The following is a 14912-nucleotide window of genomic DNA, read 5'->3' on the forward strand; positions in this document are numbered from 1 at the left end:
AAGATACTTCCAAAGTTGTGGCAAAATGGTTTAAGGACAACCAAGTCAAGGTTTTGGAGTGGCCATCACAAAGCCCTGACCTCAATCCTGTGGAAAATATGTAGGCAGAACTGAAAAAGCGTGTGCGAGCAAGGAGGCCTACAAACCTGACTCAGTTACACCAGCTCTATCAGGAGGAATGGGCCAAAATTCACCCAACTTATTGTGGGAAGCTTGTGGAAGGCTACCCGAAACGTTTGACCCAAGTTAATCAATTTAAAGGCAACGCTACCAAATACTAATTGAGTGTATGTAAACTTCTGACCCACTGGGAATGTGATGAAAGAAATAAAACCTGAAATAAATCATTCTCTCTACAATTCTTCTGACATTTCACATTCTTAAAATAAAGTGGTGATCCTAACTGACCTAAGACAGAGAATTTGTACTAGGATTAAATGTCAGGATTTGTGAAAAACCTGAGTTTAAATGTATTTGGCTAAGGTGTATGTAAACTTCCAACTTCTACTGTATGTTACATACATGAATACAGTACACTACCTCCGTGGTTGGTTGGATACATGAATACACTACCTTAGGACATCAGGTGGGATGATGAGCTGATCCCAGCTCAGGTGGTCTCTGAGCTCAGCCAGGTAGTTAGGGTTAAGGTCAGGGGTCAGGGTAAGGTAGTGGTATAGAGGTGTAACCTACCTGAGGACATCAGGTGGGATGATGAGCTGATCCCAGCTCAGGTGATCTCTGAGCTCAGCCAGGTAGTTCACATAGGTCAGCTTCTTACCAAACTTGTGACTAAAACAGGAAGAACAGAGAGTTAGAAAGGTCAGTCAATATGCCAAATGTCTTTCATAGCCATGAATACTGTTGTGGAGACCAGACTTGTGCAGTACAGGCCTGAATGGCATCTTTACTGTAGAAAGATGACTGGGCACCATACCTGATTGGTTGGAATATACTGTATTCTAGATTATTACTGTAGAAAGATGACTGGGCACCATACCTGATGAGTGGTTGGAATATACTGTATTCTAGATTATTACTGTAGAAAGATGACTGGGCACCATACCTGATTGGTTGGAATATACTGTATTCTAGATTATTACTGTAGAAAGATGACTGGGCACCATACCTGATGAGTGGTTTGAATATACTGTATTCTGGATTATTACTGTAGAAAGATGACTGGGCACCATACCTGATTGGTTGGAATATACTGTATTCTAGATTATTACTGTAGAAAGATGACTGGGCACCATACCTGATGAGTGGTTGGAATATACTGTATTCTAGATTATTACTGTAGAAAGATGACTGGGCACCATACCTGATGAGTGGTTGGAATATACTGTATTCTAGATTATTACTGTAGAAAGATGACTGGGCACCATACCTGATTGGTTGGAATATACTGTATTCTAGATTATTACTGTAGAAAGATGACTGGGCACCATACCTGATGAGTGGTTGGAATATATTCCAGAGGATTCTGATAAAGTTAGTAGGATGGACAACATAGAGGGCTTTCAGGTTCTTCTTGTACCTGTCAGGAAATACATTGACACACACACACACACACACACACACACACACACACACACACACACACACACACACACACACACACACACACACACACACACACACACACCAGGGTAAACATAATTCTGGAAAAACTGGCTCGTTGAGTTATATTTTGATTGAGAGGGCTTGAAAAGTCGTAGGTCAGAGGTCAAGGTGACTTACTTCCTGTCAAATTCTTTGTATGCGTTTCGTAGCCATTGTAGCGAGGGCTTGTTGCTGCTGCGGAGACCATGGTGGAAGTACACTACCGTATAATCACTCTCTACATACTGGTCCAGAGTGTAGATCAGATACCTACAACCAGGGAGAGAAGAGAGCAGAGCACTCAGGTAACTGCCCAAAAATAAAATGGAAACTCTTTGACTAAATGAGGGATAACAAAGTATATTGAAAGCAGGTGCTTCCACACAGGTGGGATTCCTGAGTTCATTAAGCAATTAACATCCCATCATGCTTAGGGTCATGTATAAAAATGCAGGGCAGGCCATTATTTTGGGTACCATGGCTATGAGATGACAATGCCCCCATCCACAAGACAGGAGGGGTCACTGAATGGTCTGATGAGCAGGAAAACCATGGCAACCGTATTCCATGGTCGTCTCAGTCCCCAGATCTCAACTCTTATGGGAGGTTCTGGAGCGGCGACAAATTGATTCAATTGAAATTGTGTCACTGGTCTACACTGCCCAGCAGCTCTGACTGTTAACGTAAGACAAAACGTGGAGTATATTTTAACTTGAGAAATTCTGCACAAAACACTTTAGATGTAAACTTGCGTAACTAAAACATCCATCGCCAAAAACGTCAACATTTAAAAAAAAATGTGTTGTTAGATTCATTCTGGGGATTTTGAGGAAGTGAAATAGGCTTCCAGCCCACAACCTCTCTACAGTGTCTCTAGAGGGACAAACACCATTAACCAAACGTGGATTCGGTCAGGAGACACACCTTCAACACTGAAATCTAGTTTTTCTAATGAGCAACATTAAAAACATACGTGCCATTTGGCATGTTCAGTGGCTCCTCAAGAGACTTACCCAGAAAACTCACAAATGCAATCATTCTACAGAGGGAGATGTGGACTACATATAGCAGAACAGACCATAGAGGACGTCCTACAGAGGGAGATGTGGACTACATATAGCAGAACAGACCATAGAGGGAGATATGGACTACATATAGCAGAACAGACCATAGAGGGAGATATGGACTACATACAGCAGAACAGACCATAGAGGGAGATATGGACTACATATAGCAGAACAGACCATAGAGGGAGATATGGACTACATATAGCAGAACAGACCATAGAGGACGTCCTACAGAGGGAGATGTGGACTACATATAGCAGAACAGACCATAGAGGGAGATATGGACTACATATAGCAGAACAGACCATAGAGGGAGATATGGAGTACATACAGCAGAACAGACCATAGAGGGAGATATGGACTACATATAGCAGAACAGACCATAGAGGGAGATATGGACTACATATAGCAGAACAGACCATAGAGGACGTCCTACAGAGGGAGATATGGACTACATATAGCAGAACAGACCATAGAGGGAGATATGGACTACATATAGCAGAACAGACCACAGAGGGAGATATGGACTACATACAGCAGAACAGACCATAGAGGGAGATATGGACTACATATAGCAGAACAGACCATAGAGGGAGATATGGACTACATACAGCAGAACAGACCATAGAGGGAGATATGGACTACATATAGCAGAACAGACCATAGAGGGAGATATGGACTACATACAGCAGAACAGACCATAGAGGGAGATATAGACTACATACAGCAGAACAGACCATAGAGGGAGATATGGACTACATATAGCAGAACAGACCATAGAGGGAGATATGGACTACATACAGCAGAACAGACCATAGAAAAGTTCTACAGAGGGAGATATAGACTACATATAGCAGAACAGACCATAGAGGGAGATATGGACTACATATAGCAGAACAGACCATAGAGGGAGATATGGACTACATATAGTAGAACAGACCATAGAGGGAGATATGGACTACATACAGCAGAACAGACCATAGAGGGAGATATGGACTACATATAGCAGAACAGACCATAGAGGAGATATGGACTACATACAGCAGAACAGACACTAGAGGGAGATATGGACTACATACAGCAGAACAGACATAGAGGAGATATGGAGTACATACAGCAGAACAGACCATAGAGGGAGATATGGACTACATATAGCAGAACAGACCATAGAGGGAGATATGGACTACATACAGCAGAACAGACCATAGAGGGAGATATGGACTACATATAGCAGAACAGACCATAGAGGGAGATATGGACTACATATAGCAGAACAGACCATAGAGGGAGATATAGACTACATATAGCAGAACAGACCATAGAGGGAGATATGGACTACATATAGCAGAACAGACCATAGAGGGAGATATGGACTACATATAGCAGAACAGACCATAGAGGGAGATATAGACTACATATAGCAGAACAGACCATAGAGGGAGATATGGACTACATATAGCAGAACAGACCATAGAGGGAGATAGAGTACATACAGCAGAACAGACCATAGAGGACGTCCTACAGAGGGAGATATGGACTACATATAGCAGAACAGACCATAGAGGGAGATATGGACTACATACAGCAGAACAGACCATAGAGGACGTCCTACAGAGGGAGATATGGACTACATATAGCAGAACAGACCATAGAGGGAGATATGGACTACATATAGCAGAACAGACCATAGAGGGAGATATGGACTACATATAGCAGAACAGACCATAGAGGGAGATATGGACTACATATAGCAGAACAGACCATAGAGGGAGATATGGACTACATACAGCAGAACAGACCATAGAGGGAGATGGACTACATATAGCAGAACAGACCATAGAGGACGTTCTACAGAGGGAGATATGGACTACATATAGCAGAACAGACCATAGAGGGAGATATGGACTACATATAGCAGAACAGACCATAGAGGGAGATATGGACTACATATAGCAGAACAGACCATAGAGGGAGATATGGACTACATATAGCAGAACAGACCATAGAGGGAGATATGGACTACATATAGCAGAACAGACCATAGAGGACGTCCTACAGAGGGAGATATGGACTACATACAGCAGAACAGACCATAGAGGGAGATATGGACTACATATAGCAGAACAGACCATAGAGGACGTCCTACAGAGGGAGATATGGACTACATACAGCAGAACAGACCATAGAGGGAGATATGGACTACATACAGCAGAACAGACCATAGAGGGAGATATGGACTACATATAGCAGAACAGACCATAGAGGGAGATATGGACCTCTCTGTATTAATATAGCTTGGTTATGTTCCAGTCACGGTGCAGATACGCAAAGGAACCTCTCTGTATTAATATAGCTGGTTATTGTTCCAGTCCACGGTGCAGATACGCAAGGAACCTCTCTGTATTAATATAGCTGGTTATGTTCCAGTCCACGGTGCAGATACGTAAAGGAACCTCTCTGTATTAATATAGTTGGTTATGTTCCAGTCCACGGTGCAGATACGTAAAGGAACCTCTCTGTATTAATATAGTTGGTTATGTTCCAGTCCACGGTGCAGATACGTAAAGGAACCTCTCTGTATTAATATAGCTGGTTATGTTCCAGTCCACGGTGCAGATACGTAAAGGAACCTCTCTGTATTAATATAGTTGGTTATGTTCCAGTCCACGGTGCAGATACGTAAAGGAACCTCTCTGTATTAATATAGTTGGTTATGTTCCAGTCCTCGGTGCAGATACGTAAAGGAACCTCTCTGTATTAATATAGTTGGTTATGTTCCAGTCCACGGAGCAGATACGTAAAGGAACCTCTCTGTATTAATATAGTTGGTTATAGTCCACGGTGCAGATACGTAAAGGAACCTCTCTGTATTAATATAGTTGGTTATGTTCCAGTCCACGGTGCAGATACGTAAAGGGACCTCTCTGTATTAATATAGTTGGTTATGTTCCAGTCTCTGTATTAATATAGTTGGTTATGTTCCAGTCCACGGTGCAGATACGTAAAGGGACCTCTCTGTATTAATATAGTTGGTTATGTTCCAGTCCACGGTGCAGATACATAAAGGAACCTCTCTGTATTAATATAGTTGGTTATGTTCCAGTCCACGGTTCAGATACGTAAAGGACCCTCTCTGTATTAATATAGCTGGTTATGTTCCAGTCCACGGGGCAGATACGTAAAGGAACCTCTCTGTATGAATATAGATGGTTATGTTCCAGTCCACGGTGCAGATATGTAAAGGAACCTCTCTGTATTAATATAGTTGGTTATGGTCCAGTACACGGTGCAGATACGTAAAGGAACGTCTCTGTATTAATATAGCTGGTTATGTTCCAGTCCACGGTGCAGATTCGTAAAGGAACCTCTCTGTATTAATATAGTTGGTTATGTTCCAGTCCACGGTGCAGATACGCAAAGGAACCTCTCTGTATTAATATAGCTGGTTATGTTCCAGTCCACGGTGCAGATACGCAAAGGAACCTCTCTATTAATATAGCTGGTTATGTTCCAGTCCACGGTGCAGATACGTAAAGGAACCTCTCTGTATTAATATAGTTGGTTATGTTCCAGTCCACGGTGCAGATACGTAAAGGAACCTCTCTGTATTAATATAGTTGGTTATGTTCCAGTCCACGGTGCAGATACGTAAAGGAACCTCTCTGTATTAATATAGCTGGTTATGTTCCAGTCCACGGTGCAGATACGTAAAGGAACCTCTCTGTATTAATATAGCTGGTTATGTTCCAGTCCACGGTGCAGATATGTAAAGGAACCTCTCTGTATTAATATAGTTGGTTATGTTCCAGTCCACGGTGCAGATACGTAAAGGAACCTCTCTGTATTAATATAGTTGGTTATAGTCCACGGTGCAGATACGTAAAGGAACCTCTCTGTATTAATATAGTTGGTTATGTTCCAGTCCACGGTGCAGATATGTAAAGGAACATCTCTGTATTAATATAGTTGGTTATGTTCCAGTCCACGGTGCAGATACGTAAAGGGACCTCTCTGTATTAATATAGTTGGTTATGTTCCAGTCCACGGTGCAGATACGTAAAGGAACCTCTTTGTATTAATATAGTTGGTTATGTTCCAGTCCACGGTGCAGATATGTAAAGGAACCTCTCTGTATTAATATAGTTGGTTATGTTCCAGTCCACGGTTCAGATACGTAAAGGAACCTCTCTGTATTAATATAGCTGGTTATGTTCCAGTCCACGGGGCAGATACGTAAAGGAACCTCTCTGTATTAATATAGTTGGTTATGTTCCAGTCCACGGTGCAGATATGTAAAGGAACCTCTCTGTATTAATATATTTGGTTATAGTCCAGTCCACGGTGCAGATACGCAAAGGAACCTCTCTGTATTAATATAGCTGGTTATGTTCCAGTCCACGGTGCAGATACGCAAAGGAACCTCTCTATTAATATAGCTGGTTATGTTCCAGTCCACGGTGCAGATACGTAAAGGAACCTCTCTGTATTAATATAGTTGGTTATGTTCCAGTCCACGGTGCAGATACGTAAAGGAACCTCTCTGTATTAATATAGCTGGTTATGTTCCAGTCCACGGTGCAGATATGTAAAGGAACCTCTCTGTATTAATATAGTTGGTTATGTTCCAGTCCACGGTGCAGATACGTAAAGGAACCTCTCTGTATTAATATAGTTGGTTATAGTCCACGGTGCAGATACGTAAAGGAACCTCTCTGTATTAATATAGTTGGTTATGTTCCAGTCCACGGTGCAGATATGTAAAGGAACCTCTCTGTATTAATATAGTTGGTTATGTTCCAGTCCACGGTGCAGATACGTAAAGGGACCTCTCTGTATTAATATAGTTGGTTATGTTCCAGTCCACGGTGCAGATACGTAAAGGAACCTCTCTGTATTAATATAGTTGGTTATGTTCCAGTCCACGGTGCAGATACGTAAAGGGACCTCTCTGTATTAATATAGTTGGTTATGTTCCAGTCTCTGTATTAATATAGTTGGTTATGTTCCAGTCCACGGTGCAGATACGTAAAGGGACCTCTCTGTATTAATATAGTTGGTTATGTTCCAGTCTCTGTATTAATATAGTTGGTTATGTTCCAGTCCACGGTGCAGATACGTAAAGGAACCTCTCTGTATTAATATAGTTGGTTATGTTCCAGTCCACGGTGCAGATACGTAAAGGAACCTCTCTGTATTAATATAGTTGGTTATGTTCCAGTCCACGGTGCAGATACGTAAAGGAACCTCTCTGTATTAATATAGCTGGTTATGTTCCAGTCCACGGGGCAGATACGTAAAGGAACCTCTCTGTATTAATATAGTTGGTTATGTTCCAGTCCACGGTGCAGATAAGTAAAGGAACCTCTCTGTATTAATATAGTTGGTTATGTTCCAGTCCACGGTGCAGATACGCAAAGGAACCTCTCTGTATTAATATAGCTGGTTATGTTCCACTCCACGGTGCAGATACGCAAAGGAACCTCTCTGTATTAATATAGCTGGTTATGTTCCAGTCCACGGTGCAGATACGTAAAGGAACCTCTCTGTATTAATATAGCTGGTTATGTTCCAGTCCACGGTGCAGATACGTAAAGGAACCTCTCTGTATTAATATAGTTGGTTATGTTCCAGTCCACGGTGCAGATACGTAAAGGAACCTCTATGTATTAATATAGTTGGTTATAGTCCACTGTGCAGATACGTAAAGGAACCTCTCTGTATTAATATAGCTGGTTATGTTCCAGTCCACGGTGCAGATACGTAAAGGAACCTCTCTGTATTAATATAGTTGGTTATGTTCCAGTCCACGGTGCAGATACGTAAAGGAACCTCTCTGTTTTAATATAGCTGGTTATGTTCCAGTCCACGGTGCAGATACGTAAAGGAACCTCTCTGTATTAATACATCTGGTTATGTTCCAATGGAGAGCAACATGTAACGTCATATGTCATACATGATGCAGTAGCAATACAGAAGGGAGGGAACTGAATACCTCCCTCTATAACTGGGACTGAATACCTCCCTCTACACCTCCCTCTACATCTGGGACTGAACACCTCCCTCTATAACTGGGACTGAACACCTCCCTCTACAACTGGGACTGAACACCTCCCTCTACAACTGGGACTGAACACCTCCCTCTACAACTGGAACTGAACACCTCCCTCTACAACTGGGACTGAACACCTCCCTCTACAACTGGGACTGAACACCTCCCTCTACAACTGGGACAGAACACCTTCCTCTACATCTGGGACTGAACACCTCCCTCTACAACTGGGACTGAACACCTCCCTCTACAACTGGGACTGAACACCTCCCTCTACAACTGGGACTGAACACCTCCCTCTACAACTGGGACTGAACACCTCCCTCTACAACTGGGACTGAACACCTCCCTCTACAACTGGAACTGAACACCTCCCTCTACAACTGGGACTGAACACCTCCCTCTACAACTGGGACTGAACACCTCCCTCTACAACTGGGACAGAACACCTTCCTCTACATCTGGGACTGAACACCTCCCTCTACAACTGGGACTGAACACCTCCCTCTACAACTGGGACTGAACACCTCCCTCTACAACTGGGACTGAACACCTCCCTCTACAACTGGGACTGAACACCTCCCTCTACAACTGGGACTGAACACCTCCCTCTACAACTGGAACTGAACACCTCCCTCTACAACTGGGACTGAACACCTCCCTCTACAACTGGGACTGAACACCTCCCTCTACAACTGGGACAGAACACCTTCCTCTACATCTGGGACTGAACACCTCCCTCTACAACTGGGACTGAACACCTCCCTCTACAACTGGGACTGAACACCTCCCTCTACAACTGGGACTGAACACCTCCCTCTACAACTGGGACTGAACACATCCCTCTACAACTGGGACTGAACACCTCCCTCTACAACTGGGACTGAACACCTCCCTCTACAACTGGGACTGAACACCTCCCTCTACAACTGGAACTGAACACCTCCCTCTACAACTGGGACTGAACACCTCCCTCTACAACTGGGACTGAACACCTCCCTCTACAACTGGAACTGAACACCTCCCTCTACAACTGGGACTGAACACCTCCCTCTACAACTGGGACTGAACACCTCCCTCTACAACTGGGACAGAACACCTTCCTCTACATCTGGGACTGAACACCTCCCTCTACAACTGGGACTGAACACCTCCCTCTACAACTGGGACTGAACACCTCCCTCTACAACTGGGACTGAACACCTCCCTCTACAACTGGGACTGAACACATCCCTCTACAACTGGGACTGAACACATCCCTCTACAACTGGGACTGTACACCTCCCTCTACACCTCCCTCTACAACTTGAGTCCCATAGGGCGGAGCACAATTGGCACAGGTCGTCCGGGTTTGGCCGGGGTATGCCGTCATTGTCAATAAGAATTTGTTGACTTGACTAGTTAAATAAAGGTAAAATAAAAAAGTAGTCTATCATAATAATATAATGATACTAATCTAATTCTATAACATGTGATTTGAGGCGCTGTCTATCAGAATAATATAATGATAATCTAATTCTATAACATGTGATTTGAGGCGCTGTCTATCAGAATAATATAATGATAATCTAATTCTATAACATGTGATGTGATTTGAGGCGCTGTCTATCAGAATAATATAATGATAATCTAATTCTATACCATGTGATGTGATTTGAGGCGCTGTCTATCAGAATAATATAATGATAATCTAATTCTATAACATGTGATTTGAGGCGCTGTCTATCAGAATAATATAATGATAATCTAATTCTATAACATGTGATGTGATTTGAGGCGCTGTCTATCAGAATAATATAATGATAATCTAAATCTATAAAATGTCATTTGAGGCGCTGTCTATCATAATAATATAATGATACTAATCTAATTCTATAACATGTGATTTGAGGCGCTGTCTATCAGAATAATATAATGATAATCTAATTCTATAACATGTGATTTGAGGCGCTGTCTATCAGAATAATATAATGATAATCTAATTCTATAACATGTGATTTGAGGCGCTGTCAATCAGAATAATATAATGATAATCTAATTCTATAACATGTGATTTGAGGCGCTGTCTATCAGAATAATATAATGATAATCTAATTCTATAACATGTGATGTGATTTGAGGCGCTGTCTATCAGAATAATATAATGATAATCTAATTCTATACCATGTGATGTGATTTGAGGCGCTGTCTATCAGAATAATATAATGATAATCTAATTCTATACCATGTGATGTGAGGCGCTGTCTATCAGAATAATATAATGATAATCTAATTCTATAACATGTGATTTGAGGCGCTGTCTATCAGAATAATATAATGATAATCTAATTCTATAACATGTGATTTGAGGCGCTGTCTATCAGAATAATATAATGATAATCTAATTCTATAACATGTGATTTGAGGCGCTGTCTATCAGAATAATATAATGATAATCTAATTCTATAACATGTGATTTGAGGCGCTGTCTATCAGAATAATATAATGATAATCTAATTCTATACCATGTGATGTGAGGCGCTGTCTATCAGAATAATATAATGATAATCTAATTCTATAACATGTGATTTGAGGCGCTGTCTATCAGAATAATATAATGATAATCTAATTCTATAACATGTGATTTGAGGCGCTGTCTATCAGAATAATATAATGATAATCTAATTCTATACCATGTGATGTGAGGCGCTGTCTATCAGAATAATATAATGATAATCTAATTCTATACCATGTGATGTGAGGCGCTGTCTATCAGAATAATATAATGATAATCTAATTCTATACCATGTGATGTGAGGCGCTGTCTATCAGAATAATATAATGATAATCTAATTCTATAACATGTGATTTGAGGCGCTGTCTATCAGAATAATATAATGATAATCTAATTCTATACCATGTGATGTGAGGCGCTGTCTATCAGAATAATATAATGATAATCTAATTCTATAACATGTGATGTGAGGCGCTGTCTATCAGAATAATATAATGATAATCTAATTCTATAACATGTGATTTGAGGCGCTGTCTATCAGAATAATATAATGATAATCTAATTCTATAACATGTGATTTGAGGCGCTGTCTATCAGAATAATATAATGATAATCTAATTCTATAACATGTGATGTGATTTGAGGCGCTGTCTATCAGAATAATATAATGATAATCTAATTCTATAACATGTGATGTGATTTGAGGCGCTGTCTATCAGAATAATATAATGATAATCTAATTCTATAACATGTGAGGCTCTTTCTGATTCACATGGCTATACTCTACGCCTCTATTCAAAGGTTGATACCCTAGGGCAGGGGTGTCAAACTCATTCCACGGAGGGCCTAGTGTCTGCAGGTTTTTGGTTTTTCCTTTCAATAAAGCCCTAGACAACCAGGTGTGGGGAGTTCCTAACTAATTAGTGATGTTAATTCATCAATCAAGTACAAGGGAGGAGCGAAAACCCGCAGACACTCGGCCCCCCGTGGAATGAGTTTGACACCTGTGCCCTAGGGAATAGGGTGTCAAAAGTAGTGCTCTATGTAGGGAATAGGGTGTCAAAAATAGTGCTCTATGTAGGGAATAGGGTGTCAAAAGTAGTGCTCTATGTAGGGAAAGGGTCTGAAATTTCAAGCACTTCGCTACACACACAATAACATCTGCTAAATATGTGTACGTGACAAATAAAATGTGATTTGATTTGATTTGAATAGGTTGTCAGCTCTGTCTCGACTGCTTTGGTCTGTTGTACTGCAGGTCAGCTCTGTCTCGACTGCTTTGGTCTGTTTTACCGCAGGTCAGCTCTGTCTCGACTGCTTTGGTCTGTTTTACCGCAGGTCAGCTCTGTTTCGACTGCTTTGATCTGTTGTACTGCAGGTCAGCTCTGTCTCGACTGCTTTGGTCTGTTTTACTGCAGGTCAGCTCTGTCTCGACTGCTTTGGTCTGTTTTACCGTAGGTCAGCTCTGTCTTGACTGCTTTGGTCTGTTTTACTGCAGGTCAGCTCTGTCTCGACTGTTTTGGTCTGTTTTACTGTAGGTCAGCTCTGTCTCGACTGCTTTGGTCTGTTTTACTGTAGGTCAGCTCTGTCTCGACTGCCTTGGTCTGTTTTACCACAGGTCAGCTCTGTCTCGACTGCTTTGGTCTGTTTTACTGTAGGTCAGCTCTGTCTCGACTGCTTTGGTCTGTTTTACCACAGGTCAGCTCTGTCTCGACTGCTTTGGTCTGTTTTACCGCAGGTCAGCTCTGTCTCGACTGCTTTGGTCTGTTTTACTGCAGGCCAGCTCTGTCTCGACTGCTTTGGTCTGTTGTACTGCAGGTCAGCTCTGTCTCGACTGCTTTGGTCTGTTTTCAAAAGTAGTGCACTACGTACGGAACATGATAAAAGTAGTGCACTACATAGGGAACATGGTTAAAAGTAATGCACTATATAGGGGACATGGTTAAAAGTAGTGCACTACATAGGGAACATGGTTAAAAGTAGTTCACTACGTACGGAACATGATAAAAGTAGTGCACTACATAGGGAACATGGTTATAAGTAGTGAACTATATAGGGAACATCGTTAAAGGTAGTGCACTATATAGGGAACATGGTTAAAAGTAGTGCACTATATAGGGAACATCGTTAAAGGTAGTGCACTATATAGGGGACATGGTTAAAAGTAGTGCACTACATAGGGAACATGGTTAAAAGTAATGCACTATATATGGGACATGGTTAAAAGTAGTGCATTATATAAGGGACATGGTTTAAAGTAGTGCACTACATAGGGAACATGGGCTAAAAGTAGTGCACTACATAGGGAACATGGTTAAAAGTAATGCACTATATAGGGAACATGGTTAAAAGTAGTGCATTATATAAGGGACATGGTTAAAAGTAGTGCACTACATAGGGAACATGGTTAAAAGTAGTGCACTACATAGGGAACATCGTTAAAGGTAGTGCACTATATAGGGAACATGGTTAAAGGTAGTGCACTATATAGGGAACATGGTTCAAGGTAGTGCACTATATAGGGAACATGGTTAAAAGTAGTGTACTACATAGGGAATAGGATGCCAAATATAGTGCACTACATAGGGAATAGGATGCCAAATATAGTGCACTACATAGAAACAGACAATATGACAACATCTAAGAAGAAAACGTAACATCACAGTAAATGGACCCAATCACAACAGAGTCAATGACACAGAACAGTTTGATATGTTTCTCTCTGAGGAACAGACAGTGTCTCTCGATGACTGATTCAATTCCCATCACTCACTCATGCCTTGTCGATTCCCCTGCGTAGCCCAGTGTGTGTGTGTGTGTGTGTGTGTGTGTGTGTGTGTGTGTGTGTGTGTGTGTGTGTGTGTGTGTGTGTGTGTGTGTGTGTGTGTGTGTGTGTGTGTGTGTGTGTGTGTGTGTGTGTGGATTCCCCTGCGTAGCCCAGTGTGTGTGTGTGTGTGTGTGTGGATTCCCCTGCGTAGCCCAGTGTGTGTGTGTGTGTGTGTGTGTGTGTGTGTGTGTGTGTGTGTGTGTGTGTGTGTGTGTGTGTGTGTGTGTGTGTGTGTGTGTGTGTGTGTGTGTGTGAGTGTGGATTCCCCTGCGTAGCGTTGGATTCTGATTGGACTGGATAATCAATACTATCATCAGTATGTGAAATAACCCTGGCTGTCTTCTTAGTGAGTCAAGAGGTTAAATAATCACCATTCTCTATCATCCGGTCTGCACTCCACTGCTTTCGTCTGTTCAATTGCAGGTTAGCTCTGGTCTCGAATACTTTGGTCTGTTTTAAATGCAGGTTTGCTCTGGTCTCGAATACTTTGGTCTGTTTTAACTGCAGGTTAGCTCTGGTCTCGAATACTTTGGTCTGTTTTAACTGCAGGTTAGCTCTGGTCTCGAATAGTTTGGTCTGTTTTAACTGCAGGTTAGCTCTGGTCTCGAATACTTTGGTCTGTTTTAACTGCAGGTTAGCTCTGGTCTCAAATAATTTGGTCTGTTTTAACTGCAGGTTAGTTCTGGTCTCAAACACGTTGGTCTGTTTTAACTGCAGGTGCATGGACTGGACTGAATCCAAAATGTGGGTTATCCCAGTTTCAAAGCAGCACACAGTACAACCAACTGAACATTCAATGAAAAGGCTGTTTATTGCTGTTCTGGCCGACGGAACATTGTAAAATAGAACCTAGACAATCTGCATGTGGGT

General features: G+C 41.7%; 1 protein-coding gene across 1 annotated transcript in view; it reads right to left on the reverse strand.

The window, feature by feature from the left end:
• LOC120049183 (rho GTPase-activating protein 8-like) overlaps positions 1–14912 on the reverse strand; it is a 105750-nt gene that overhangs the window by 30581 nt on the left and 60257 nt on the right. Inside the window, exons 2-4 of the mRNA XM_038995411.1 lie at positions 1744–1875; positions 1454–1540; positions 694–792 (exon numbers count right to left, since the gene is read on the reverse strand). Of these exons, the coding sequence (XP_038851339.1) occupies positions 694–792; positions 1454–1540; positions 1744–1875 (318 nt within the window). The remainder of the gene's footprint in view (positions 1–693; positions 793–1453; positions 1541–1743; positions 1876–14912) is intronic.

Source organism: Salvelinus namaycush, chromosome 6, assembly GCF_016432855.1.
Source record: "Salvelinus namaycush isolate Seneca chromosome 6, SaNama_1.0, whole genome shotgun sequence".
NCBI lineage: Eukaryota > Metazoa > Chordata > Actinopteri > Salmoniformes > Salmonidae > Salvelinus > Salvelinus namaycush.